This window comes from Bufo gargarizans, chromosome 4, assembly GCF_014858855.1.
Source record: "Bufo gargarizans isolate SCDJY-AF-19 chromosome 4, ASM1485885v1, whole genome shotgun sequence".
NCBI classification, from domain to species: Eukaryota; Metazoa; Chordata; class Amphibia; order Anura; family Bufonidae; genus Bufo; species Bufo gargarizans.
The window spans coordinates 470,301,342-470,328,612 of NC_058083.1; the positions used below are offsets into that span (position 1 = coordinate 470,301,342).

The 27,271-nt window shown below is 44.8% G+C and overlaps 1 protein-coding gene across 2 annotated transcripts in view; it reads left to right on the top strand.

Moving 5' to 3' along the window:
• PCSK2 (proprotein convertase subtilisin/kexin type 2) overlaps positions 1-27,271 on the top strand; it is a 256,020-nt gene that overhangs the window by 168,833 nt on the left and 59,916 nt on the right. For both annotated transcript variants that reach the window (XM_044291434.1, XM_044291435.1), the window contains 3 exons: positions 7,876-7,989; positions 8,715-8,823; positions 14,087-14,124. In XM_044291434.1, coding sequence (XP_044147369.1) covers positions 7,876-7,989; positions 8,715-8,823; positions 14,087-14,124 — 261 coding nt within the window. The remainder of the gene's footprint in view (positions 1-7,875; positions 7,990-8,714; positions 8,824-14,086; positions 14,125-27,271) is intronic.

The following is a 27,271-nucleotide window of genomic DNA, read 5'->3' on the forward strand; positions in this document are numbered from 1 at the left end:
TTACCACATATGCAGCAAGACAAACATGGAAAAGTGTCATTTTTGCGTGGGGCAAGGAGCCCTTGTTAACACAAAGCGCGGCCACCAACATCATATTTCACCAACCTGTCACGTAGGCTAGGGTTCCTCCTGTATGCCATCATCGGTGGGGACTTAAATTCTTCAATATCTGGCAAACCACTTTGCAGTATGTGCCATTCCTTCCTAAGGATGTGGGCAATGTCACCACTGTCCCGGCTGAAGATGGATACAAAGGGAACCCTAGCCCCCGACCTAGCCCTTGTGGGTTTTTGGAGTGTAGACTCTCTATCCACCAACGCCACCCTTTTCTTTGTTCTACTTAGCAGTGTCTTGGGATAGCCACGTTTTATAAAGCGATCACACATGGCATCCACCCTACGCGTGAAGTTTGGGCCATCAGATTCAATCCTCCTGACCCTTAATAGCTGGCTCCAAGGTATGGAGTCCAACATACATCTCGGGTGGTAGCTGTTATGTGTGAGGAGGGTGTTTCTATCTGTGGGCAAGCAGCAGGGGGGGGTCTGAGGTCTGATAGATGGATCAAAGAAAGTTTTGAATAAAAGTACTTTTTAATTTTTTTTTTCCTAACTAACTTTTCCCTTCTTTCCCTGCCTAACGGTGCCTCTCCCTCACTGACCCTAACCTACCTGGGTGGCAATGGGTGCAGAAGGGTGATGGATGCCGATTAGGGGGACGCAGGAGCTGGTGCTGGACGATGCTGCCGGGTGCTCGTGCAGAACAGGAAGAGGAGGGGAGAGAGGAGCGCAGGAAGTTTGAATCTCGTGCCTCTCTCCCCTGAACCAATCAGCACCCTGGACAGCCGCGTTCAGCACCAGGGCCAGCACCGCCTCTTCAAATCTTCGTACTGCGATTAGTGGTGTATAATCACGCCACCGATCGCAGTCTTTTTCCGGTTCATCGGGTCACAGGACACCCGAATGGACCGGAAACGCAGAAAACCGCAGGTCTGAATTGACCTGCGGTTTTCTGCGATCGCCGATACGGGGGGTCAAATGACCCCCCCAGTGTTGTTTTTACGGGATGCCGGATGAATGATTTCAGCCGGCATCCCGTTGCGATTAACCCCCGCGGCGCCGGAATCCCGATTTTAAGTTAGGACGTACCGTTACGTCCTGTGTCCTTAAGGACTCGGGAAATAGGGCGTACCGGTACGTCCTATGTCCTTAAGGGGTTAAATTCCATGTAAAGACCTGATGAATTAATTTAATGGTTCTTAATTACTGGTGAATTGTTAGAAATACAAAAAGGATGCTTTTTGATGAACAATTACAGGCAAGTGGCACATGTGCTGTTTTTGCACAAAGGCCCTCAGCTGCCTGTGTCCACCCCTGGACACCAGTATTAGGGACCTTGTTACATTTTTTATTTAGGACCCATAAGCTTCAAATGATGCCTCTGCCTAAGTCACTGAGTAGATAAAAGGATATACTGCACCCCTAACTAGGTGACCACAACATTAAACTGAAGTCTAAAGGTCCTGATAATTGTCCTGTGGAAAAGGTGGCGGCGATCAACCAATGAAGACGCCAATACGCAGGGGTGATCAGGTGATCCTGGTCTTTTAGCCTGGAGCTAAAATCATTATTTCTGTGCATCAGACAGTGCTGTGAAAAGGGGATCTGCTGCCCAGAAACAATGATTTTCTATAGGGACAAGCTCATCCCCATACAGCGGATGCAATTGATGCATGTTAATCTCTGATGACGATCAGGCAATTATTGGAAACATTTGGTTTGTTTTCGATAATTGCCTGAAACATCGGTCTGTGTAAAATGATCTTAAGGGTATCATGGTATGGATCATTCTTTTCTGCTCAAAAATCTGCAGTGTAATACAATATAGATTTTCCAAATCTTATTTAAGTTAGTATTTCTTATGCCCAGAAATTGACCTGCTGTGCAGCTTATAAAATCTGCAGCATGTCAATTCTTTGTGGGGCTCTGTGGCTGATGTATTGTGGTTTCACCATAGGAATTAATGTGGTTGTATAAATACACAGAATATTCACACCAAAAACAGAACCAAAAACGGCAATAAATGCAGATTTATGAACCATTTTTATCACATTTTTCATGTTGTTTTCCTGCAGATTTTCTGCACACAAATCTGCACAGTGGGCAGGTACCCTTTTGAGAGATGGTGTAACCTTGCCATTATATATGTATATGATTATTAAAAAAAGTATTAAATATGAAAAGTTGACATCACTGTTCAGATAATTGGGGAGTAGATATCAGTAATCACAACTTGCAGCAAGAAGACAGCATGAAATAGCATTAAAAAATCTGGACCAACTTCTCATAGAACTGTATATTGTGTTATTCTTGTTATTTCTCCCATAAATGTATGAACAAATTGACAACAACAACATGTTGCCATTGCCACTTTCAAAGGAGTGTGGGTCTCCATAGTCTGGCACTGGCAGCTCTGACTGGACAATGTCAGAGTGTGTAGGGAAACACCCCCAGCTGGTAATACCAACCAGTTATTTTCCAGCCTCTCCATCCAAAACAGCCTTCACCGTGACTAATGTGGGCAGCCAAACAGGGCTGAGCCCAGTTCTGACCTGGATGGGAGACCCAAGCATGCCATTAACACCAACCCATTAGTTTATATATCTATTTATAGAATAAATATAAGTGGAATAGCACAATTCAGACTTCAAAGATAAATGCTCCAAAATTATTTCATAGGGAATATTGATTTATCTTGCTTATATATCCAACATATTCCATAGCACCTCTCAATGACATTATCATCATCACTGATTGTCTCCATTGGGGCTCCAGATCAGTATGACCTTGGAGCATAGTAGGATACCAACTCAAACAAAGGGAAAGCAAATAAACTCCATGCAGTTTTTGTCACCCCAGATTTGTTGCCAGGACTCAAATGCTGCCTATGGGAATGCAGCTATGAAAAAAAAAAAAGGCAGGATAAGTGATAGGTCTTTTTTTAAGGGGTTGACTGGACTACAGATATTGATGACCTATCTTCAGGATAGATAATCAGAAGTGTTGGGCAAGCATGCTCGGCCGAACACCAGTTCGTCTCGAGCATCGCTATGTTCGGCACATTACAGTGTTCGGCCGAATATCGCGTGTGCTCGAGTCAGTGTATTTAAGGCTACTTTCACACTAGCGTTCGGGCGGATCCGTTCTGAACGGATCCGCCCATAATAATGCAGACGGAGGCTCCGTTCAGAACGGATCCGTCTGCATTATATTAGCTAAAAAAAGCTAAGTGTGAAAATAGCCTGGGACGGATCCGTCCAGACTTTCAATGTAAAGTCAATGGGGGACGGATCCGCTTGAAGATTGAGCCACATTGTGGCATCTTCAAACGGATCCGTCCCCATTGACTTACATTGAAAGTCTGGACGGATCCGCACGGATCCGCACGCCTCCGAACGGCCAGGCGGACACCCGAACGCTGCAAGCAGCGTTCAGCTGTCCGCCTGTCCGTGCGGAGGCGAGCGGAGCGGAGGCTGAACGCCACCAGACTGATGCAGTCTGAGCGGATCCGCCTCCATTCAGACTGCATCAGGGCTGGACGGCTGCGTTCGGGTCCGCTCGTGAGCTCCTTCAAACGGAGCTCACGAACGGAAACCCGAACGCTAGTGTGAAAGCAGCCTAAATCGAATTTAGCCTCTATTTCTGAAAAGTTGCTGGCGGGATTCGAACTTCCAACCTTCTACATTACAGCAAAGAATGTTAACCACTACACTATAGAGCTGCATGGCCAGTTACAAAAAATAAATGAAAATATGAGACTTCTTCTGTATAGTAACATAGTACATAAGGCCGAAAAAAGACATTTGTTCATCCAGTTCGGCCTGTCATCCTGCAAGTTGATCCAGAGGGAAAAAAAAAACTGTGAGGTAGAAACCAATTTTCCCCACTTTAGGGGAATAAAAAATTCCTTCCCGACTCCAATCAGGCAATCAGAATAACTCCCTGGATCAACGACCCCTCTCTAGTAGCTATAGCCTGTAATATTATTACGCTCCAGAAATACATCCAGGCCCCTCTTGAATTCCTTTATTGTACTCACCATCACCACCTCCTCAGGCAGAGAGTTCCATAGTCGCACTGCTCTTACCGTAAAGAATCCTCTTCTATGTTTGTGTAGAAACCTTCTTTCATCCAGACGCAGAGGATGTCCCCTCGTCACAGTCACCGTCCTGGGGATAAATAGATGATGGGATAGATCTCTGTACTGACCCCTGATATATTTATACATATTAATTAGATCTACCCTCAGTCATCTTTTTTTTAAAGTGAATAACCGTCATTTTGATAATCTTTCAGGGTACTCTAGTTGCCCCATTCCAGTTATTACTTTAGTTGCCCTCCTCTGGACCCTCTCCAGCTTTGCTATGTCTGCCTTGTTTACAGGAGCCCAGATCTGTACACAGTACTCCATGTGTGGTCTGACTAGCGATTTGTAAAGTGGTAGGACTATGTTCTCATCACGGGCATCTATGCCCCTTTTGATGCAACCCATTATCTTATTGGCCTTGGCAGCAGCTGCCTGACATTGGTTTTTGCAGCTTAGTTTGCTGTTTATCAAAATTCTTTGATCCTTTTCCATGTCAGTGTTACCGAGTGTTTTACCATTTAGTATGTACGGGTGACTTGCATTATTCCTTCTTATGTGCATAACTTTACATTTGTCAGTGTTAAACCTCATCTGCCACTTATCTGCCCAAGACTGCAATCTATCCAGATCCATCTGTAGTAGTATACTGTCCTCTTCAGTGTTAATTACTTTACACAGTTTAGTGTCATCTGTGAAAATTGATACTTTACTATGCAAGCCTTCTACAAGATTATTAATAAATATATTGAAGAGAATAGGGCCCAATACTGACCCCTGAGGTACCCCACTAGTGACAGTGACCCAATCTGAGTATGTACCATTAATAACCACCCTCTGTTTTCTATCATTGAGCCAGTTACTTACCCACATACAGACGTTTCCTCCCAGTCCGAGCATTCTCATTTTATATACTAACCTTTTATGTGGTATTGTATAGTATAGTTATACTTACTACTAGTAAGTATTCCTATACAGCAGAAGTCTCATACTAGCCATGCAGCTCTATAGTGTAGTGGTTAACATTCTTGGCTGTAATGTAGAAGGTTGTGAGTTTTCAGAAATAGAGGCTAAATTAGATTTATATCCACTGGGTGTCCCCAAGCACTGACTCCATATATGGACATAGCTATATATGGAGTCAGAGCAAGGACTTCTAAGCCGAACTACAGTCCCGACACCCTCCCCTCTTCAAAGCAGGGGGTTCCTGGCTTAATGCTCGGGTTCTCCCATTTACTTCCATTGTGCTCGGGTGCTCTACAGAGCACCCGAGCATCGGTAAGTGTTCTACCAGAGCACACAAGCACTTTGGTGCTCGACCAACACTAGTAATCAGTATTAGATCGGCGGGGGTTCAATTCCCAGAAAAGCTGCAGATCAACTGTTTGAAAGGGACGCAGCACTCGTGCAAGTTCAATGTTTACCTGTACACCGTCCAGGGGCATTGCTAGGGTCTGAAAACATCCGGGGCATGTACCACGCCCCTGGGAACCCATGCACCCACCCGTGAAGCCATCACCACTTGGGGGGGAAGCTCTTCACACTAGTTATTAACCCCTTTCAGCAGTCCCCCCTTCAGTGACTAGAGGACTGCTGAAAGGGGTTAATAACTACTATGAAGGGCCTAGCCGTCTGGGCAACCCCACAGATCATCCCCCACCCCCTGGTACTTGTTCTGCTGATACTTGCGGGCTGCGTGGACCTGAGTTTAGTCACTTCGGTGCGCAATCCGGTCCTGCCGCGTGTGATCACGCAAGAACAGTGACCTACAGCAGGGGTCTCACGGGATCATGCGCCACAGGACAGGATTGCGCACCTAAGTGACTGAACTCATGACCGCGCAGCCCGCAAGTAGCAGAACAAGTAATAGCCCAATTTTTTTTTAAATGCTACCAGGCCAGCATAACATTCGGGGCACTGGACAAAACATCCGGGGCTCAAGCCCCAAATGTTTTGACCTAGCGACGCCCCTGGTCTACACTGTAGACGGCTATCCATTCAATTCAATGGAATGAACATCTGTAATTACACTACACCGCAAAAGTAGACGGCATGCAGGTAAACATTGAAGAGTACACAGTGCTTGCACAAGTTCCATAGCCCCTTCAAACAGCTAATCGGACGGGGTGCCAGGAGTCGGACCTTTACCGAACTGATATTGATCACCTATCCTAAGCATAGTCCAGAAAACCCTTTTTAAATGGTTGCTCTGAACGTTTCACTGTAAGAGGAATCTTTCCATATTTACATGTGTTTGTTATTTCCACAATGGTTACATTTGAGCATTGTATATATAACTGAACCATTGTCATATAAAACATATAACTACTCATGTTTTTAAGGTAATAGAAAAGAAGCTGAGAGAGCTCATAAGATTTTTTTTCCTTGGGCTAATATATCATTGCTTTTCTTGGTATGTTTAGTAATTGCCTGTCACACAGCAGCTGTGATCCTGGGAGGTGATGTCACACACGAGGCAGTGATTTGTTATAATACTTTTGGTTTCTTCTGTGTGGAGAATACATGTCCATCATCAAATGACAACCTAGCAGCATAGTCTAATAATAGTCTCGCAATAAATATCAGCTCCGACTGCAGTCTACAACAAGAAAGGCAATTCTACCTGAACAGCAAACCATAGGGCCCCTTTCACACGGGCGAGTATTCCACGCGGATGCGATGCGTTAGTTGAACGCATTGCACCCGCACTGAATACCAAGCCATTCATTTCTATGGGGCTGTTCACATGAGCGGTGATTTTCACGCATCACTTGTGCATTGCGTGAAAATCGCAGCATGCTCTATATTCTGCGTTTTTCACGTAACGCAGGCCCCATAGAAGTGAATAGGGTTGCGTTAAAATCGCAAGCATCCGCAAGCAAGTGCGGATGCGGTGCGATTTTCACGCACGGTTGCTAGGAGACGATCGGGATGGAGACCCGTTCATTATTATTTTCCCTTATAACATGGTTATAAGGAAAAATAATAGCATTCTGAATACAGAATGTATAGTAAAATAGCGCTGGAGGGGTTAAAAAAATAAAAAATAATTTTACTCACCTTAATCCACTTGATTGCGAAGCCCCGGAATCTCCTTCTGTCTTGATCTTAGCTCTGTGCAGCAACAGGACCTGTGGTGATGTCACTCCGGTCATCACATGATCCATCACCATGGTAAAAGATCATGTGGTGGACTATGTGATGACCGGAGTGACGTCACCACAGGTCCTGTTGCTGCACACAGCTAAGATCAAGACAGAAGGAGATGCCGACTGCACGATCAAGTGGACTAAGGTGAATTACATTTTTTATTATTTTTTTAACCCCTCCAGTGCTATTTTACTATACATTCTGTATTCAGAATGCTATTATTTTCCCTTATAACCATGTTATAAGGGAAAATAATACAATCTACAGAACACCGATCCCAAGCCTGAACTTCTGTGAAGAAGTTCGGGCTTGGGTACCAAACATGCGCAATTTTTCTCACGCGAGTGCAAAACGCATTACAATGTTTTGCACTCGCGCGGAAAAATCGTGCGTGTTCCAGCAACGCACCCGCACATTTTCCCGCAACGCCCGTCTGAAAGAGGCCTAAAGGAGGCTTGTGGCAGAATTCACATGAGTTGCTTTCATGGCTCTAACAATTATTTATACACTCTTGTTAATTAATTATGTTTTAGTGTGCATTAATAATCATGAAAAATTGTTAATCACACATTTATCGTATTTCAGGTAAGAAAAGTTGTGCAACAAGAGGGTTTTGACAGAAAGAAACGAGGATATAGAGATATAAATGACATCGATATTAACATGAATGACCCTTTATTTACAAAGCAGTGGTATCTAGTAAGTATAATATGATCATGAAGCATGTATGAGTTTATACATTGCATGCCACCATGTCACTTGATGGTTAAAAAGTTATTTTTTTGTGTTAATAATAAGTAATGTGGATTGGATTTTACAGTCTTTGGAGAAAATACCATAAAATGTGTTATTGCTGGGTGCAGCATTTTTGACTTTGAAAAGTTCTTGACAAAACAGACCCCAACAAAGTATGTGTGAATGTGGCTTTAAGCTGCAGTAGGTCTTAAGAGGCATCTGTCAGCAGTTGTGTACCTACACTATGAAAGTGGCTGAACTGGTGCATGTGCACGTGGCAGCTAAAAGCATATGTGTTGGTCCCACATGCATTACACCTAGAGGCTCTGCTCTCTCTGCACCTGACGCACCCTCTCCACTTTGATTGACAAGGCCAGGCAGTGAAAACATCATCACATCTGGCCCTGTCAATCAAAGTGCAGAGAGAGCAGATCCTCTAGGTGTGATGTCAAAGACCCTGTTACTTGTAGAGGCTCATTTGCATAAATTAAAACGTATTTTTTTCTCAGCAAAGCGCGCACTTCAGCCTTCAGCTGCCAAGCAAACATGCAACAGGTTAGCCAGTTACATAGGTACAAATCTGCTGACAGATTCCCTTTAAGATGCAGAAAAATACAGTGTATTATGTTATATCTTTTGAATATCAATAACCAATGTTCTCAAGCGACATTTTGTCATTTTATTTAAAGATCAACACAGGTCAAGCTGATGGGACACCAGGACTTGACTTAAATGTAGCAGAAGCTTGGGAGCTGGGTTACACAGGGAAAGGAGTTACTATAGCAATTATGGATGATGGTAAGCACCAAACTGAATTCATTTTCTAAAAAATGAAAGAATTAATGTTTATTTGCTATACCTATTGACTTTATTTTTACATGTTTTATTATATTCTATCATAACTTTTATTCAAGGCAATATGTCATGAAGGTAATTTTTTAAGTCAGTTTTGCTGAGGTCTGCATTGGTGTAATTTGCACCAAATTTATCAAAGATTTCATGTTAAAACTGGCACATCCTTACAAATAACATTATTAGCTCAAAATGCTACTCCAGTTTTTAACATCACCTACCTATTGGAGTCAGAATTGCACATTCTTTTGCAACTTTTAAAAAAAGTTACTGTTGATAAATCTGTTCTGCACCTAATTAAAGGGATTGGCCCATCTTGGACATTGATGTCTTTTCACTAGTGCTTATTATGGCACATATAAGCGCACATCCTTTGCATATATAAGAGCAACAACATACGCAGTAGTAGATGGCAGAACAGCAAGCAGGGGGGCGCAGACAGGGGCCAGGGGGGCACAGGCCAGGGGGGTGCAGACAAGGGCCGGGGGCGCATACAGGGGCCAAGGGGGCAGAGACAAGGGCCAGAGAGGCACAGACAGGGGCCAAGGGCGCAAAGTCAAGGGGGGGGGGGGGCACAGGGCCAGGCAATATACCGAGATTTTTACATGGCCTCCCTAACATTCCTTCATAAATTACCTACACGTCCATTTGATAAGCAATAGTAAACTATTTTCCACAAAACGAGCGAATTTCACCGCACAACATCCCCCACCTCCTTACGCTTCTGTCACAAAATACCAACTGCGTCACTCCAAGGATTCCTGCCTCAAAGTTATGGGTGGGGCCTGAGTATAGAGGGCGGGAAAGCCTATGCGAGGTAGGCATAGCTGAAGCTTGGTGACTGCGGGATACTACAACTCCCGTGATCCTCAGCGGGCAGAGCCGGAAACATGCGGAAAGTGGAGTCTGTGGGTGGGAAGGAGGAAGGCTGACAAGTAAGAGGGGAGAGCTTCTGAGCCGACAGGAAAAGGCTGGGGGACCCCAAAACAGTGCCATACCTGAGCATTTATACACAGGGCTGGGGGGGGGTATGCTATGAGGGGAGTGGGCACTGTTTACATGATATGTCGTAGCTGCTCCAAAAGTTACTAAGCCAGAGATTTACCATTGTGAAGCTATTTTAAGCCTTAGGCCTCTTGCACACGCACGTATGTGCTCCGTGGCCGTATTGCGGACAGCATTTGTGGATCCGCAATATACGGGTACTGTTCTGTCAGGTCAGAACTTTGTAGGCGTGTCTTATGTCTATTTAGACTAGCGCGATGCCAGCTTGCAGCGGCTTGGAAGTTGCGCTGTCTGGCAGTAAGAGGGGCGGCAGGCCCGCACTGTATGTGAAGTGAAGCCTTGGTGCAGCGCCGCTGTGTGTGAAGGGGCTGCGGCAGCCGTTGTATTATACAATCCAAGACTGACTAACACGCACACTGCCGGATGCCGGGCCCCCCGGTAGTTACACCACTGCTGTGGAGGTTGGTGGCAATACCTGCTGAAGATGGTGGGTGAAAGAAGGAGCACTTGGCATCAGATGTGTGGCATCAGGCGGGTAACAGCATCAGAATAGTAGCTGAGGCAGGCAGCCAGAAGAAACCAATCTCTTTTGTCAATTGTTGGTGTGGCACCATAGATAATCTAGTCTGATGCCTCAGGCATTGGTGTGTGAAAATCCTGGCTGATCCACGCCTCATTCATCTTGATGCAGTGTCCCACTATGTGCTATATGTGGGCACTTTAAACTGTTGCTAAATGTCATATAAAATGTATTCTGGTATCATGTTGTAATTCCCTTTAATAGGCTGGCAGTGTCATTTACCTTTTTTCACCCCGAGGTGGTGCTAGCACCACTTATATATATAGCTGAGGGGTGTCAAGTCAGTGTGTGTGTTGAGGATGAGAATGAAGAGAGGAGGAAGTTAATGGGGAGGTGGAAATTTGTTTTTCCACCAAAATAATTCACAAAAGATATTACCGCTTATAAATGCAGCGCTTAACGCTGAATACAATTTTTTTCCCACTGAAATAAGTCACATATAACTGCAGCGCTGAACGCTGAATAAAATTTATTTTTTCACCAAAATACTTCAATAAAGATTTTACCACATAAAACTGAGCATGGAGATGGAAAGGGTTTTCGGATTCCCCCCACACTGTATGGACGTCTCAGAAATGAACCGCTGCTCCTGACAGCAGCTCCTGGGAGGGTCATGGAGCGTCCCGGTCATCCGGCATCTATTCGCTCCACTAAAGGATTATTTTGAAAGTGTGTAGAAGCCACACTGCAGATTTATCATGGAGACATCATGGAGGTTTAACCGCATATAACCGCAGTGCTGACAGCTGAATAAATGTTGTTTTTCAACCGAAATACTTCAATAAAGATTTTACCACATATAACGGACACACTGACTGCTACTACCGCTACTTCCGTGAACCCCTGCACCACTACTTCCCGGTAAGGTAGGCTGCTGCGAATCAGGTGCTCTACCCCGGGCATGTTTGTCTCCCAACCTCCCACTGCTGCCACCCTGCTTAATCCCAGCCATGCTTTCAACACATATAACCGCCAACGTGAACTGAGAATATATTTTTCTTTTTGTACTGAAATAGGCCAGTAAACTCTTTTGCCACAAATAAGTGCACCAGTGAAATGCGTACATATTTTTCTTTTTTTTACTGTAATACGCCCCTGTACGTTTTCAACAGAAATAACTGTAGAATTGAACTGAGCATATATTTTTCTTGTTGGACTGAAACACGCCCTATACGCTTTCACCAGAATTAACTGCAGAAATGCACTAAGAAAATATATTTTTTTTTTTACTGTAATATGCCCCTATACTCTTTCACCAGAAATAACCTCAACAGTGCAGTGCATATATATTTTTCTTATTTTACTGAAATACGCCCGCTTTCACCAGAAATAACTGCAACAGTGCAGTGCATATATATTTTTCTTATTTTACTGAAATACGCCCCAATACACTTTCACCAGAAATAACTGCAACAGTGCAATGCGTATATATTTTTCCTATTTTACTGAAATACGCCCTATATGCTTTCACCAGAATTAACTACAGAAATGCACAGAGAATATATTTTTCTTTTTTTACTGTAATACGCCCCTATATGCTTTCACCAGAAATATCTGCAACAGTGCAGTGCGTATATATATTTCTTTGTTACTGAAATACGCCCCTATATGCTTTCAACAGAAATAACTACAGAAGTTAAATGTGTATATATTTTTCTTGTCATACTGAATAAGATACTAAGACATAAGCCTCTAAAGGCTTTTCAACATAAGACGTGAAGCCCAATAACAAAAATCTGGAATGACAGAGCTGTCTAATGACTATTTGGATCCTCAAATAATTGTTCCCTGCACTTGTAAATTACTTTCTTATCAATGTCCCTAGCGCCTTCTGACGTCTCTCCCTGCACTAAGATGATGTGAAATGATTCCTTTCTATCCTTTCTCTGCAGTTATAAATCGTTTTTTCTGTCTTTTTTTTCCACAATCATTTTTCCAATAGTTGTCCCTAGCACCTTCACACGTCTGTCCCTGCACTCTGAATGCTGGAAAACATCTGACTGTAAGATGGCCGACGTATTTATAGGGCTGTAACATCATAGGGCTGGCTGGCTGCTGATTGGCTGCATGCAGGCATGTCAATCTGGATGATACCGCCTTCCCAGAGTTCCTTGTCCCATGTCCTCAGTCCTCACACGTGTAGCCGCCATTTTAGGAAAAATATGATTCGCTACCACGAAGCGCGAGGAAATTCTTATTCATTTTTCCTGATATTCTAAACGAATTTCACTTTGTCAGCTTTGATTCGCTCATCTCCAAAAGGTACACTTAGATCAAAGGGACAAATAGAATCAAAAGGAACCTCTTACCACCATAGTTTCCTCCGAACCACCTTGAGAACCTCATAGCTCTGGTCAGTGGTCCCCATGCCTTTAATCATGTGTTTGGATAGTTCATATGGTGGACAACTTTGCTGCAAAACCACTTTATTCCCCCTGTGAGCAGTATTTAAATGGACAGTTGGAATTCCAGGGAACAGTGATCTTGACACACTAAGGCAAGATTGCTGTGCCCCCATCCTGCCTCTTAACTCTTGATGGATGTCTCTAGGCTTGTGTACATCAGACGTGATCTCAAGTGTATGATTACACTTGCTAAGACATCCATCAAGAGTTTGAAACACTTAATTCTGCCCTTGGATTGAACATCACTTCTCACATGAGCAGTGCTGGCCAATCCACCAATCCAAGTGGTAGCCAATCCAAGTACTGGCAGAAGATGAGTCTAGGAATTGGTGGATCTGCAGCTGATAACATGAGAAGGTGGGCACCAGGTGAGTGTTCTGTTCATTCCCCAGGTGATTTTTTTTCTCTCTCTTGAATCAGAGGGTTATTTTAATGTATTGCTTGACTAACATCAATGTTAGTAAGGTAGGGGAAGCATAGTGGTTAGCCTCTTTGCCTTGCTGCATTGGGATTCTGAGTTTGAATCTAACCATTGACAACATCTTCATGAAGTGTACATAGTCTCCTCATGTTTGCTTGGGTTTCTTCTGGGTACTCAGTAGCTAGCCCCTTTGCTTTGCTGTATTGGGGTCCTGAGTTTGAATCTGACCAATGACAACATCTTCATGGAGTGTACATGGTCTCCTCATGTTTGCATGGGTTTCCTCTGGGTACTCTCAAGTGTCCACCCAAGAACAGGGGAGGTTAATTGGATTCCGATAAAAAAAAATCTGACCCTACTGAATGTTGAGGATTGAGCACCTAAGTGGCAGCCTCTGACTCCATGCTCCATAAATATCCTACTTTCTTGAGTCCCTGGGGTGAGAAAAGTGTAACACAAATGTCTGTTGTTGTAAAGTATATTTTAAGATTTATATCTGTTTGAAAAACAAGAGTGGAGTGAAATCGCGAAGATTTTACTTCAGTTATCAATTTACCTTCCATTTACAACTTCCACTAAAACAATCCAATTTCTTGCCGTCTTGAGGGCATGACTCATGTCATCCTCTTGTCATTTCTATCCTGATAAATGTCTGTGTTATGCATAAATTGAGTGCAGAAACTGTCAAGGGGAAAGCATTTTCGTTAATCCTCCCTAGTCTCTTACATTTGTCCTCATTTATCTGTAGAATGCATGCATTTTTTTCAGACTTGTTTAATAAATGTCTTTTGCTTTCAGGAATAGATTACCTTCACCCAGATCTTGCCTCAAATTATGTGAGTATAATATAGTTCATTATAACATTTAAAGGCTTTTGTAGATGACACGTTAATTCATTATCAAAGAGACTGCAGTAACCATGTTAAGGGGTGAACTAGTGATCTTTTATTAACTGCGTTTATAAATTGTTATAATCTTAATACATATGGCAGCATGTAAGTGAGATTGGGGACATTTACCTAGCAACAAGAACTATCTAAAATAGCACACAGAAAAGGCAATAGTTAAACAATTCATTTTCATCATAGATAAATGATAAAATTCCAATAGTAGAACATGACACTTCATGTGTGGTGCCTCTATATGGCACTGCATAAATAAGGGATCCAATGAAACATAAAATTGATGGGACTCAGAGCAAAATGTCTTCAATTGCATTATCTAAGTTTATTATGAGAGTAAAAAAAAAAAAGAAAAACTCTCACCACAACTCCTCAGCGTGGTTTCAGTCCTCCTCCCAATGAGCCTAAAACACCAGTCTGATGTCAGCTGTATCACAAACCAAGTTTCCTTCTCCTTTCAATGCAGCGTGTCCTCTTTTGTGTACTTGGGAGGAGTACTGCAAAGACGCTGAGAAGGTTTGGGTTAGAGTTAAAAAAAAAAAAACACATAAACAAAAATAATACATTTGAAGACATTTGTCCCATCAATAGTTTTTTTCAAAAGGTTCTCAATCACAAAAGACTATTGGGACTTGTTTTGAGTGCCATATTTTATTCTATGTCTATTTTTACTGTCTGTGATCCAATGAAACATATCTACATATCTTTTTCTATACCCTATAGACTGCTATGGGTGTCTTATTTTTATGTCCAGAACCATAATAGGCATAGGTGCATAGGGAGTCATTTATTAAGACCGGCATTTTAGACTCCGGTCTTAATAGCCCCTATAGCTAGCGTTGGATTCTCTGAAGGCGCCCGCCTCTACATAACTTTCATGTATCCAGCACCAGTCTAAATGTAAGACAGCTTCCTTGCTGGCTTACATTTAGACGATATTCTATGCCTAAAACAGGCATAGAAAATAATGAATGAGATGGGCCTGCTGGCCTGTCCCCTTCCCCGCCACTCCAACTTTTTTAGACATGGGGTTAGCGGGGGAAATGTCACAAATTATGGCACAAATAACCTTTGTGCTGCAATCTGCATCAGTAATACGTCTAATATAAGTGTATTTCTGGATAGTAAATGACCCCATAGTGTCTTGCGTCTTGTTAATTAACTGGCATTTTAGGACCAACCTTTAAAGAGGTTTTCTAGGATCCTGATATTGATGACCTATACCCAGTTTACATCATCAATATCTGATCAGTTCATATCTGATCAGATATTCCCTTTAGCCTCTGCTGTCAGAACTAGTAATTTGTATGTAAGAGGGAACGCAACTCCGTGTCAAGTTACTGCAGCACAGCTCCTGTTAAAGTGGACAGGAGCTGAGTTTCAGTAACCAGAGTAGGCCTCTACACTGAAGAACAACCCCATTCAAAGTAGTAGTGCCAGCACTGGAGGCTGCAATGAGGTGCGTTGTCTCAGACCCACACTGATTAGGTGTGATATTGATGACCTATCGAATATCTAATAAATAATATCTGTATATACAGAGCTTATTTTCTCACACTGCTAGTTGAACCTAAAGGCCCATACGGGTAAAAGTAATCACACTGGCCAACTATCTTATGTGTTGGTAGTCGGCCTGACTCTCTTCTAACTGGTGATGTCGTAGGAGTGAATAGATTGGCAATTCTTTGTTCCTCGCGGAGGTAAACTACTGCCAATTCTCTTGTTCCCATTGATAATACATTCATTTTCCGGTGTACTAAGCAGGCACATGTATGAGAGCGTTTGAAGGAACATTTGTTGGCGAAACAATCTATTGAAGGTTTATAGGCACCTTAACAGTTATCACAAGACCTTGATTGAGGTTGGTGGATGACAAAGTAGGGCTATTTTAATGTTATAAAATACATAGATAACTTAAGATGAATATAGGCATTATCATAATAACTCTGGACTCAGAGCTGTATTTGATCTGCTGATGGTCGGTGAGATCATTGTGTCATGGAACCATGAACCAGACGTACAACAAGAGATAAGTGGAAATAAGAAGGCTTTATTGAAAAACAAGCTGTAAGGCAAAAGTCCAAACGGATGGCTAAACCGAAGCAGGGTCTTGCGAAGCCAGAGGTCAGGAACCAGAAGGGTAGTCAGACGAAGCCTGGATCAGGAACCAGCAGGGTAGTCAGACGAAGCCTGGATCAGGAACCAGCAGGGTAGTCAGACGAAGCCAGGATCAGGAACCAGAAGCAGCAGCAGTCTTAGAGCATGTGAACACAGGAGGACCAAGCAAGGAACTGAAGCCACAGACCTCCTATATATATGAGCTAGGCATCCAGCTCCTCCCAGTGGGAAGGAGAAGCCGCAGGGTGGGAGGCTACAAGAAACCCAGAAACCAAGATGGCCGCCAGCACATGTCAAACGAAGGAGAACAGCAAGAAGGTAAGACCATGACAGTACCTCCCCCTCAAGGGCCCCTCCTCCGCGGAGTAAAGAACGGTTTCTGAGGGAAGCGTGCGTGGAAGGCTCGGAGCAAGGCAGGAGCATGGACATCTGCGGAGGGAACCCAGGAACGCTCCTCTGGACCATAACCACGCCAATGGACCAAAAACTGCACCCGACCGCGGACCAGGCGTGAGTCCAGGATATTGCTCACCTCATACTCCTCACGATTGCCCACTTGGACCGGACGAGGCCGAGGAACCGAGGAAGTGAAACGATTACACACCAGTGGCTTCAACAGGGAGACATGAAACACGTTGGAGATCCGCATGCCAGGAGGAAGCGCAAGGGCATAGGCTACCGGGTTTACCCTGCGAAGCACTCGGAAGGGACCAACAAAGTGAGGCGCCAGCTTGGGAGTGGGCACTCGAAGGTTGAGGTTGCGGGTGGACAACCATACGCGGTCTCCGACCTGGTAGGAAGGAGCGGGCGCTCGTCTGCGATCAGCCTGGAGTCTCTGGCGCTGCGCAGAGACCTCAAGGGACCTCTGGATCTGTACCCAAGAAGCACGTAGGACGGAAAGGTGATCCTCCACAGCCTGAATATCCTGGGGAGAGAATACCTCCGGTAACACGGCAGGTTGGAACCCATAATTGGCCATGAAGGGAGACGTCCCAGAGGAAGAGTTCACCGCCGTGTTCCTGGCAAACTCAGCCCAAGGCAGGAGGTCAACCCAATTGTCTTGGTGATTGGAGACATAGCAACGAAGCAATTGCTCCAAGGCCTGATTGGATCGTTCTGCGGCCCCATTGGACTGAGGGTGGTAGGCCGAGGAGAAAGAGAGATGAATCCCCAACTGGGAGCAAAAGGCGCGCCAGAACCTGGACACAAACTGACTCCCCCGATCCGACACAATCTCCTTGGGCAAACCGTGCAACCGGAAGACCTCCCTGGCAAAAATCGAGGCCAACTCTTGTGCAGAGGGTAACTTCTTGAGAGGAACACAGTGGCACATTTTGGAAAAACGATCCACAATCATGAGAATGACCGTATGGCCTCGGGATGCAGGGAGGTCCACAATGAAATCCATCCCCAGGTGTGACCATGGACGCTCCCCGGTGGCTATGGGTTGCAAAAGGCCCAATGGAAGGTGCCGAGGGGACTTACTCTGGGCACAAACGGAGCATGCCGCTACGTATGCGGCGATGTCGGAACGTAGAGAAGGCCACCAGAACAGACGTGAAACAGCCCAGGACAGCTGATTCTTTCCAGGATGCCCCGCGGCCTTGGAGTTATGATAGGTTCGCAACAACCGAGTGCGCAACTCCTCAGGCACAAAACATCTGCCGTTGGGTCTCCCAGAGGGAGCACCAGATTGAGCCGCCAAAATCTGCTCACCCAGGGGAGAGGTCAGGCTGGTGCGAATGGCGGCCAGGATCTGATTCGGAGGTATGACCGAAGTCGGAATCGACTCCTCCCCGGACAGCTCGGAGTACTGCCGTGATAAGGCATCCGCTCTGATGTTCTTGGAACCGGGTAGGTAGGAGACCACGTAATTAAAACGTGACAAGAACAGAGCCCATCCGGCCTGACGTGGTGTCAATCTCTTGGCCTCAGAGAGGTAGGTCAGATTCTTGTGGTCCGTCAGGATGAGAACCGGAACCACCGAGCCCTCGAGCAGGTGCCTCCATTCTTTAAGGGCCTGCACGATGGCCAATAGCTCCCTGTCACCAATCTGATAGTTGCACTCCGCGGAAGACAGTTTCCGGGAGTAAAACCCACAAGGAAGCAGAGGACCCTCTGGTGTTCTACGCTGAGACAGAAGGGCGCCTACTCCCGTCTCAGACGCGTCCACCTCGAGGACAAAAGGCAACCCAGGGTTGGGATGCGACAGAATCGGAGCCGACACAAAGGCGGACTTTAGAGCCTCAAAAGCTCGGATGGCCTCGAGCGGCCAGACCTGGGGATTACTGCCCTTCCTGGTCAGATCCGTGAGAGGCTTGGCTAGCATGGAAAAGTCCCTGATGAACTTCCGATAATAATTGGCAAAGCCCAAAAAGCGCTGCAGGGCACGAAGACCACTGGGCTGGGGCCACTGTAAGACAGCCGAAACCTTCTCAGGATCCATGGAGAACCCCTCAGCGGAAATGATGTAACCTAAGAAGGTTACCTGGGATCGGTGAAATTCGCATTTCTCAAGCTTACCGAACAGCTTGTTCTCTCGTAACTGTTGCAACACTCGTCTGACATCCAGAATGTGGGCCTCCATGGATTCAGAATATACCAAGATGTCATCCAAATAGACCACCACACACTGCTGCAACAGGTCACGGAAAACATCGTTGATGAATTCCTGGAAGACTGCGGGCGCATTGCACAACCCAAAGGGCATAACCAAGGATTCATAATGACCGGTCCTGGTGTTAAACGCGGTCTTCCACTCATCGCCCGCCTTGATCCTTACCAGGTTATATGCCGCCCTCAGGTCGAGTTTGGTAAAGACCGTGGCCCCTTTGAGGCGATCGAACAGCTCGGAAATCAAGGGTATCGGGTAAGCGTTCTTGATCGTGATGCGATTGAGACCCCTGTAATCGATGCAAGGCCTCAACTCACCGCCCTTCTTTTTCACAAAGAAAAATCCAGCCCCTGCCGGGGACGAGGATTTGCGAATGTGTCCGCGTGAAAGCGCCTCCCTCACGTACTCCTCCATGGCCTCATTCTCCGCTACCGACAGTGGATAGACTTTGCCACGAGGAGGAACGGCACCAGATTGTAACTCTATGGCACAAACGTATGGGCGGTGCGGAGGTAGGGCAACCGCACGCACCTTATCGAATACATCCCGGTACTCCTCGTATTCAGGAGGCAACAGAGAGTCCGAGGAAGTACACAGCAACTTGACAGGCCCATGGATGCAACTAGCCCCACACTGCGGTGACCACGAGAGGATCTCGGCCGATCTCCAATCGAAAGTCGGATTATGCTTCTGGAGCCAGGGGTACCCCAAGACCACCGAGTAGTGTGGAGACGAAATAACCTGGAGACAGACCGACTCTCTGTGAACGGCACCAATGGCCATCCCCACTGGAAGGGTCTCCTGAGTCACGTGTGGCGGCAGAAGGGGTCTGCCGTCTATCGCCTCAAGAGCCAGTGGGGAACCTCGAGGCTGCAGAGGAATGGAATTGGCGGCAGCGAACACACTATCAATGAACAAACCACCAGCACCAGAGTCCACCAACGCCTGGGTCGTCACCGAGCCCCCGACCCAGGAGAGGACAACAGTAATCAGTGGTTTGTCAACACGGGAAACCGGGGACGAGGAGACTCCACCCAAGATCTGCCCCCGACAGGATCTCAGGTGCGAGCGTTTCCCGGACGGTTCGGGCATGCCAACCGAAAATGCCCACCGAGACCACAGTACATGCATCGGCCCTCGCGTCTCCGGAGTACCCTCTCCCCCTCGGACAGGCGAGCAAACCCCAGCTGCATGGGTTCACCCCCAGACAAGTCATCCCCAGGAGGCGTGGGAGGAGAGGGAGGCACGGGTGGGACAGCAAACGTAGGCGCCAATCTGTTAGAAGACCTCCGCAGGCTCTCCTTAAAGGAAGGTCTCTCCCTGAGTCTGGTGTCAATCAAAATCAGGAAAGAAATAAGAGACTCGAGCTCCACTGGTAGGTCCTTAGCTGCAACCTCATCCTTCAAGGCATCCGAGAGACCATGAGAGAAAGCAGCGACCAGAGCCTCATTATTCCAGCCCACCTCTGCTGCCAGGGTACGAAACTCAATGGCGTATTCAGCTACGGATCGTGAACCCTGTCTGATGGACATAAGGAGCTTCGCAGCAGAGGCAGCACGAGCCGGCACATCGAATACCTTCCGAAGAGAAGCAACAAAACCGGAAAACTCGGCAACCACCGGATTGTTGTTCTCCCATAAAGGGCTGGCCCAGGCCAAGGCCTTGTCCGAGAGCAGCGAGATCAAGAAGCCCACCTTTGATCTCTCAGTAGGAAAGGCATGTGGCAGCAACTCGAAATAAATGCCCACCTGGTTAAGGAAACCTCGGCACTGAGTTGGCTCTCCCCCAAAGCGCTGTGGAAGGGGGGCAGAACCGGTCATACCCCGAAACACCGCAGGCGCAGCAACAGGTGTCGGGGTAGACTCTGGCGCAACAACCGGACCGGCAGTAGGAGCGGGCCCAGGAGCGACAACCGACCCATCGGCAACGGAAGCTAAATGAGCCGTGCGTTCAAGCAGAGTTTGCAACGCCACAGCGAACCGACCCAACAGGTGATCCTGCTGATTAAGTCTGGCAACCAGCGTAGGTAGCGAGGATGGCCCTGTACCGTCAGAATTCATGGCTTGGTCCTAATGTCATGGAACCATGAACCAGACGTACAACAAGAGATAAGTGGAAATAAGAAGGCTTTATTGAAAAACAAGCTGTAAGGCAAAAGTCCAAACGGATGGCTAAACCGAAGCAGGGTCTTGTGAAGCCAGAGGTCAGGAACCAGAAGGGTAGTCAGACGAAGCCTGGATCAGGAACCAGCAGGGTAGTCAGACGAAGCCTGGATCAGGAACCAGCAGGGTAGTCAGACGAAGCCAGGATCAGGAACCAGAAGCAGCAGCAGTCTTAGAGCATGTGAACACAGGAGGACCAAGCAAGGAACTGAAGCCACAGACCTCCTATATATATGAGCTAGGCATCCAGCTCCTCCCAGTGGGAAGGAGAAGCCGCAGGGTGGGAGGCTACAAGAAACCCAGAAACCAAGATGGCCGCCAGCACATGTCAAACGAAGGAGAACAGCAAGAAGGTAAGACCATGACACATTGCTAATAAGTGTTTGTAGTAACACTCATTAGCGACGATCTGGCTTTGTAATACAGTACTAAAAATGCCAGCAATTACCCAAATTGCTCGTTCAGGCAATCGTGATTTTTAAGCATGCTTAAAAATCATTGTTTGCCGGCAGAGATCGTGCTGTTTAATCGCTATCTGCAGCTGGCAAACAATGAGTCAGTATGGGGACGAAAAATGGCATTAGCGATTGCTCCTCCCCCTACTGAGGAGGTGATCACAGCATGTAATAGCAGAAGTTTACTCAACTAACAAGCAAGCGATTGCCAGGAAGCAGAAAAAAATAGTTTTCCCCCATCATTCTGCACTCAGCCCCTCTAATGACAAAGCGAAAACAGAATGTTAGAAATCTTTTTTAATTTATTAAAAAGGAAAAACTAAAATGTTGTATAGAGGTAGGTAATCAAACCCTTTACTCAGGACTTAGTTGAAGAACCTTTGACAGCGATTACAACTTCCAGTCTTCTTGGACATAACAACAGAAGGTTTCCCCACTTGGATTTGGGTATTTTCTGCTATTCTTCTCTGCAGATCCTCTCGAGCTCTGTCAGGTTGAATGGGGGCCATCAATGGACAGCCATTTTCAGGTTTCTCCAGAGATTTTTGATTGGGTGCAAGTCAGGGCTCTGGCCGGGCCACTCAGGGACATCCGCAGAGTTGTCCACAAACTACTAATATGTTGTCTTGTCTGTGAATTTTGTTCCATTTGCTCCTCTCAACCCTGACCAGTCTCCCTGTCCTATCAAATTAAAAACACCACCACCATGTTTCATTATAGGGATGGTATTGGATAGATGATGAACAGTGCCTCCAGACTTGATGTTCCTCCAGACATGATGCTTAGAATTGAGGCCAAAAAGTTTTTTACTCCTCATGGTTTAGTTTGTGCTCTGATACGCATTGTCAGCTGTGAAACCTTATATAGACCTTATAGATAGGTTTGTCTTTCCAAATCATGTCCATTCAACTTAATTTACCACAGGTGGACAGCAATCAAGGTGTAGGACCATCTCAAAGATGATCAAAATGAATGGGAGTCCCCCAGAGCTAAATTTCAAGTGTCACAGCATAGGGTCTAGATACTTATGTCTATGCAAAATTTTAGTTTTATCTTTTTAATAAATTTTCAAACACTTCTAAAACTCTGTTCGCTTTCTCATTATGGGGTACTGAGTGCAGATTGGGAAAACTAGATTTTTTTTATTTTAGCACATAGCACACAGGTATGTAGACTCTAAATGCATTGTATGTGGAGCTCGTATCAACATTGGCACAAAACAAGGAACCAAATGCTGAGGGTCACAAGGAGGACATGGTGGATATATATATATAATGGATAAAATATGCAGGTAGATAGTGGATGAATGGCAATAAACAGAAATGAAACAATACTGAACAGACCCTATATGAATTTTACCCAGCCAGAACATCACAACAGAAAGATTCTAGAATACACTAAACTAGAACAAGATCAGAATAACAAAATCTGGGAAGAAATGTGCATGGCGAACAATATACCTGATAGCCAGAATGAAATGAGTCTAACATATAAATAGACTCAACAATCAGCACTTAACCCTTACCAGCGAGGCAAGCCTAGACAATAACCAAATCCAGTTAAAGATGCAAGGCAGATGCATAGCAACTTCACAACCAAAGTTAGTAACTGTTGCTCGTAACAAATTTAAAGAAAGTCCAATAAAGACACAATTTGTGCTTCTCCTGCTTGAAAATATCAGAAAAAAGGCAGGAAAAAAGTGCAAACATTCTCTCTTACACTGTTTGCTACAGGGAATTGAAATTAACACTCGAGATTGACTAATATTACTGTGTATTGTGCTGTAGCAATTTTTATAGATTATAGATTGAATGCAAATTATAAATTTTCACAGTTGTACATTTTAATTCTTTCTTGGATCACATAATAAATGGTAGTGGCTATGCACACGTGAAGTAGACAACAGGAGCTCTAATTTTAGAGAAGTAACGTACAATTTTCATTAGTTACTTCCACAGCAGATGCGCTGTGGGCATCGTATTGTTAAACTATTGTCACTTATGATTAATCTATTCAAGTGACTTGCACCGGAGCTCAACGACACCAAATTAAATGTGAAGTGCAAAGCTTTGATGTGTTCAAGCTCTATTATTTATTAAAACCAAGTAGATACTACATAGGAAAACCATTATTATGATTAGCAGAAAAGCCACATGATTTGCAGAGACTACCAGTGATTGTCCTTATTATGATTGCAACAAAATGCAAATAAATAAAGTGCTTTCTAAGTTTTCTCCAAGATCTGCTGTTTATGTCATCCTTTTTACATGGAGCATCGTTTTCACAGTTAAACTGCCAACGTTATGTAGATTCTGTACTTTATTGATTTCTGAGTATGCCTTCCGTCTCGTAATCCACATTTATTGCCGAGCAATCGATGGGAAGTATTGATATGAAGTCTTATAAAAATAGAGTTAACACACATGCTTAACAACATATGTTAACTAAACTAGTCGTGTTAAAGAGGACCTTTCACCACTTCTAACATGTCTGTTTAATTGGTGTGATAATACAGATGTAGTAGAATTAACACTTAAACTCAAATTTCTTAATTCATTGTGATATCTTGCAAAAAAAAAAAAGCCATTGAAAAGCAATTAAAGGCGTTGACTTAAAGAGGACCTTTCAACAGTCCTGTTACATGCCTGTTTTAATAGCTTCATGCATTTCCCATGTAATAACCATTCTAGAACATTGATTCTTATGACTCTGTGATTTGCCATTCCTTTATTAAACAGGCGTGGGTCACTTTTGCTAAATTTTTCAAGCTGCTAGAAGATTCCTGAGACTGGAGAAAATGCACAGTACAGTAATTCCTATCACACTACCTAACACCCTGCACTGGAACCTACACTATATCACTATCTAACCTACACTGACATCTCCCACTAACTATCTGTATTATATATATGAGCTAACTAACTAACTAACTATCCCATTTAATTGACCCAGCAATGTAAATGACTCAGCAAAGCACAGAGCACAGCAAGGACACTGCTGTCTCTCTCAGAACTGCAAAAAACTGCTGAAAATGGCTGCTGGGGAGGTTCTTATATAGTAAGGGGTAGGCAACTTTCCTATTGGTTGCTAGGGATGTTGCTAAGCTCTGACAAAGACATTGCAGCCTTCTCATTGGCCCACAATCAAGAAGCAGTGAGGGTACTGATGAAAAAATATCTAGAATATTCACGATTACGAAGATTAATTCACGATTAATTCTAAATCATTGTGAATTCTCAAAGTGCCGATATTCGCAATTAAAATTAGTGATTAGAATATTTGCGATCAACACTATTGGACATTACAAGGGCTGACTGTGGCAGAGTTCAGTGAAGAGCGGAAAGAAGGCAGAGGTCACGGCTGGCCCAGAAGAGAAAACATAATCAGGTTAACAAGCCGAATTATAATTGTATGCAGCAGACACTAACGAAAACCAATGCAGACAGGAAACAAAAGAACCTTACTACTCAGACACAGAGCACTGTGGACCCTTGTAAAGTCTGGGGCACATTGGCTTAGGTTGGAGTCATAAGGATTTGGTAGATAAAGCGGCCAGGAGCTGGTGCATGTGCGGGAATGACACAGGAGCAGCTGGAAGCAGAATACAAGACACCTCTATCAAATAGCATGCTATGGGTATAAAAAGGCAACATACCCACCTTTCCTGTGCCAGTAGACTTTTGTTACCCCTGGCATTCCATGTTGACAATGCTTTATAATGACATGTCATTCATAGTGATGGTATGTCACCTGATTATTTCTTCCTGCCTCGGTGACCAATAACATGGGAACAGCAGAGGCTTTAGTTTTTTTGTAAAATTTATTGAGATAAGATTTTATGCCTATTCTCTTTGTAAAAATGAATGTAGTGGAGAAGGTAATGCCATTTCCGAGATAAGCTGGTATTGGAAAACATATTTAAGAAACACAACGTTTAGAGCAAGGATATGTTTCTTACTATGTAAAGAACTGTCTACTTAGGATTTAAGAAATAAAGAAAAAGATTAGCGTCACAAAAGGGGGGTTAACGGGATAGGAAATTAGGGAGATTGGAGAGATAGGAGCAGGGCCGTCTTTAATATTGATTGGACCCTGGGCAAAAATTTACTTGGGCCCCTTGGATCCCGCCTTCCCACACCTTAGCATGCAATCACACCCTCCACCACAACACACACACCAAAAATCCACACATCTGGTAGAGTCCAGTGAATGACTGTAAATACTTCCAGTTCTGAAGACTCCAGCGGCTCAGGATCAGTGCTCTGGGCAGCTGGGCTCAGGCTGGAAGTGGTCACCGCTCTGCAGGAAGGAGACCAGGGCTTGGCTCACCCTAGTGTTACAGTGCACCCCAGCACCCCACAGTATGCAGTATAGCACCCTATAGTATACAGCACCACACAGTATGCAGTTTAGCAACCCACACTATACAGTACCCCACAGTATATAGTAGAGCAGTATAGCAGCCCACAGTATACAGCACCTCACGGTATACAACACCTCACTGTATACAGCACCCCAAACTATACACGATACAGCCCCCCACACTATACAGTACAGCAGTATAGCACTCCAGACTATACCGCACCCACAGTATACAGCCCCCCACACTATACAGTACAGCAGTATAGCACTCCCCCCCACTATACAGGCCCCCCCACACTATACAGGCCCCCCACAGTATACAGCCCACCACACAGTATACAGCCCACCACACAGTATACAGGCCCCCACACAGTATACAGGCCACCCCCCCCCCCAGTATACAGCCCATTACACAATATATAGCCCACCACACAATATACAGCCCACCACACAGTATACAGCCCACCACACAGTATACAGCACCCCACTATACAGTTGTTTACAGTATATTAACATAACAGCCCCCTGTCACCTTTTTCTGATGTAATCTTTACACAAAAAAGCTCCACAATTAACTTCTGCAACACTCCACAGGACCTGTGATGACCTCATAGCCATGTGACCAGTAATTGCTAGGTTACTGGTCACATGGTAATGATGTCATTAAGGTCCTAGATCAAAACTCATTAAGGTCCTAGAATTAAGATCATTAACACAGTACGATCATGATGCCTGTGTAGCCGACAGCCAGACACCCGGGGCAGTAGCTAGCAGGGCTCAAGAGGCAGCTGCCTTGGGCCCCCCAGGAGCAACTGGGCCCGGGGAAGCTGCCGCTTTTGCCCCTTGGTAAAGACGGCCCTGGATAGGAGGGTGGGGAGAAATAGGGTGGAAGATTTTTAGGCAGGGAGGGGCGCCAGAGGATGTCAAAACGAAAGCTGAAAAGTCAAAGAATAAAGTGATAAGGCTGCTCACATAAGGCAACAGTCTGGCTAGCAGGCCGTAGTAGACAAGACTTAAAAGGGAAAATAAAGAAGATAGTTGAGCGCCAAAACAAAATGTAGAAAGGCAAGAAATAAAGAGCTAGAACAATCGGAAGTCTAGCTGTATGGTGTCAGAATAGGAACCATAGAATCCCGAGGTGAGGTGTTAAAAACCCCATATAAGGTGGTGAACACCTAATACCCGGGTGAATCCAAAAGGTGAGTACATAAAAGTATGTGTCTTAAGAAGTTAAGAAATAGGCAAATAAAAATTAAATCACTAACAATAAAACCATAAAAGTATCCGCAACATTGGGTAACATTAGGATATATACACACAATGTGTGTTACTCACTTCACAATACTATGCATGTATTACTGTATATGATG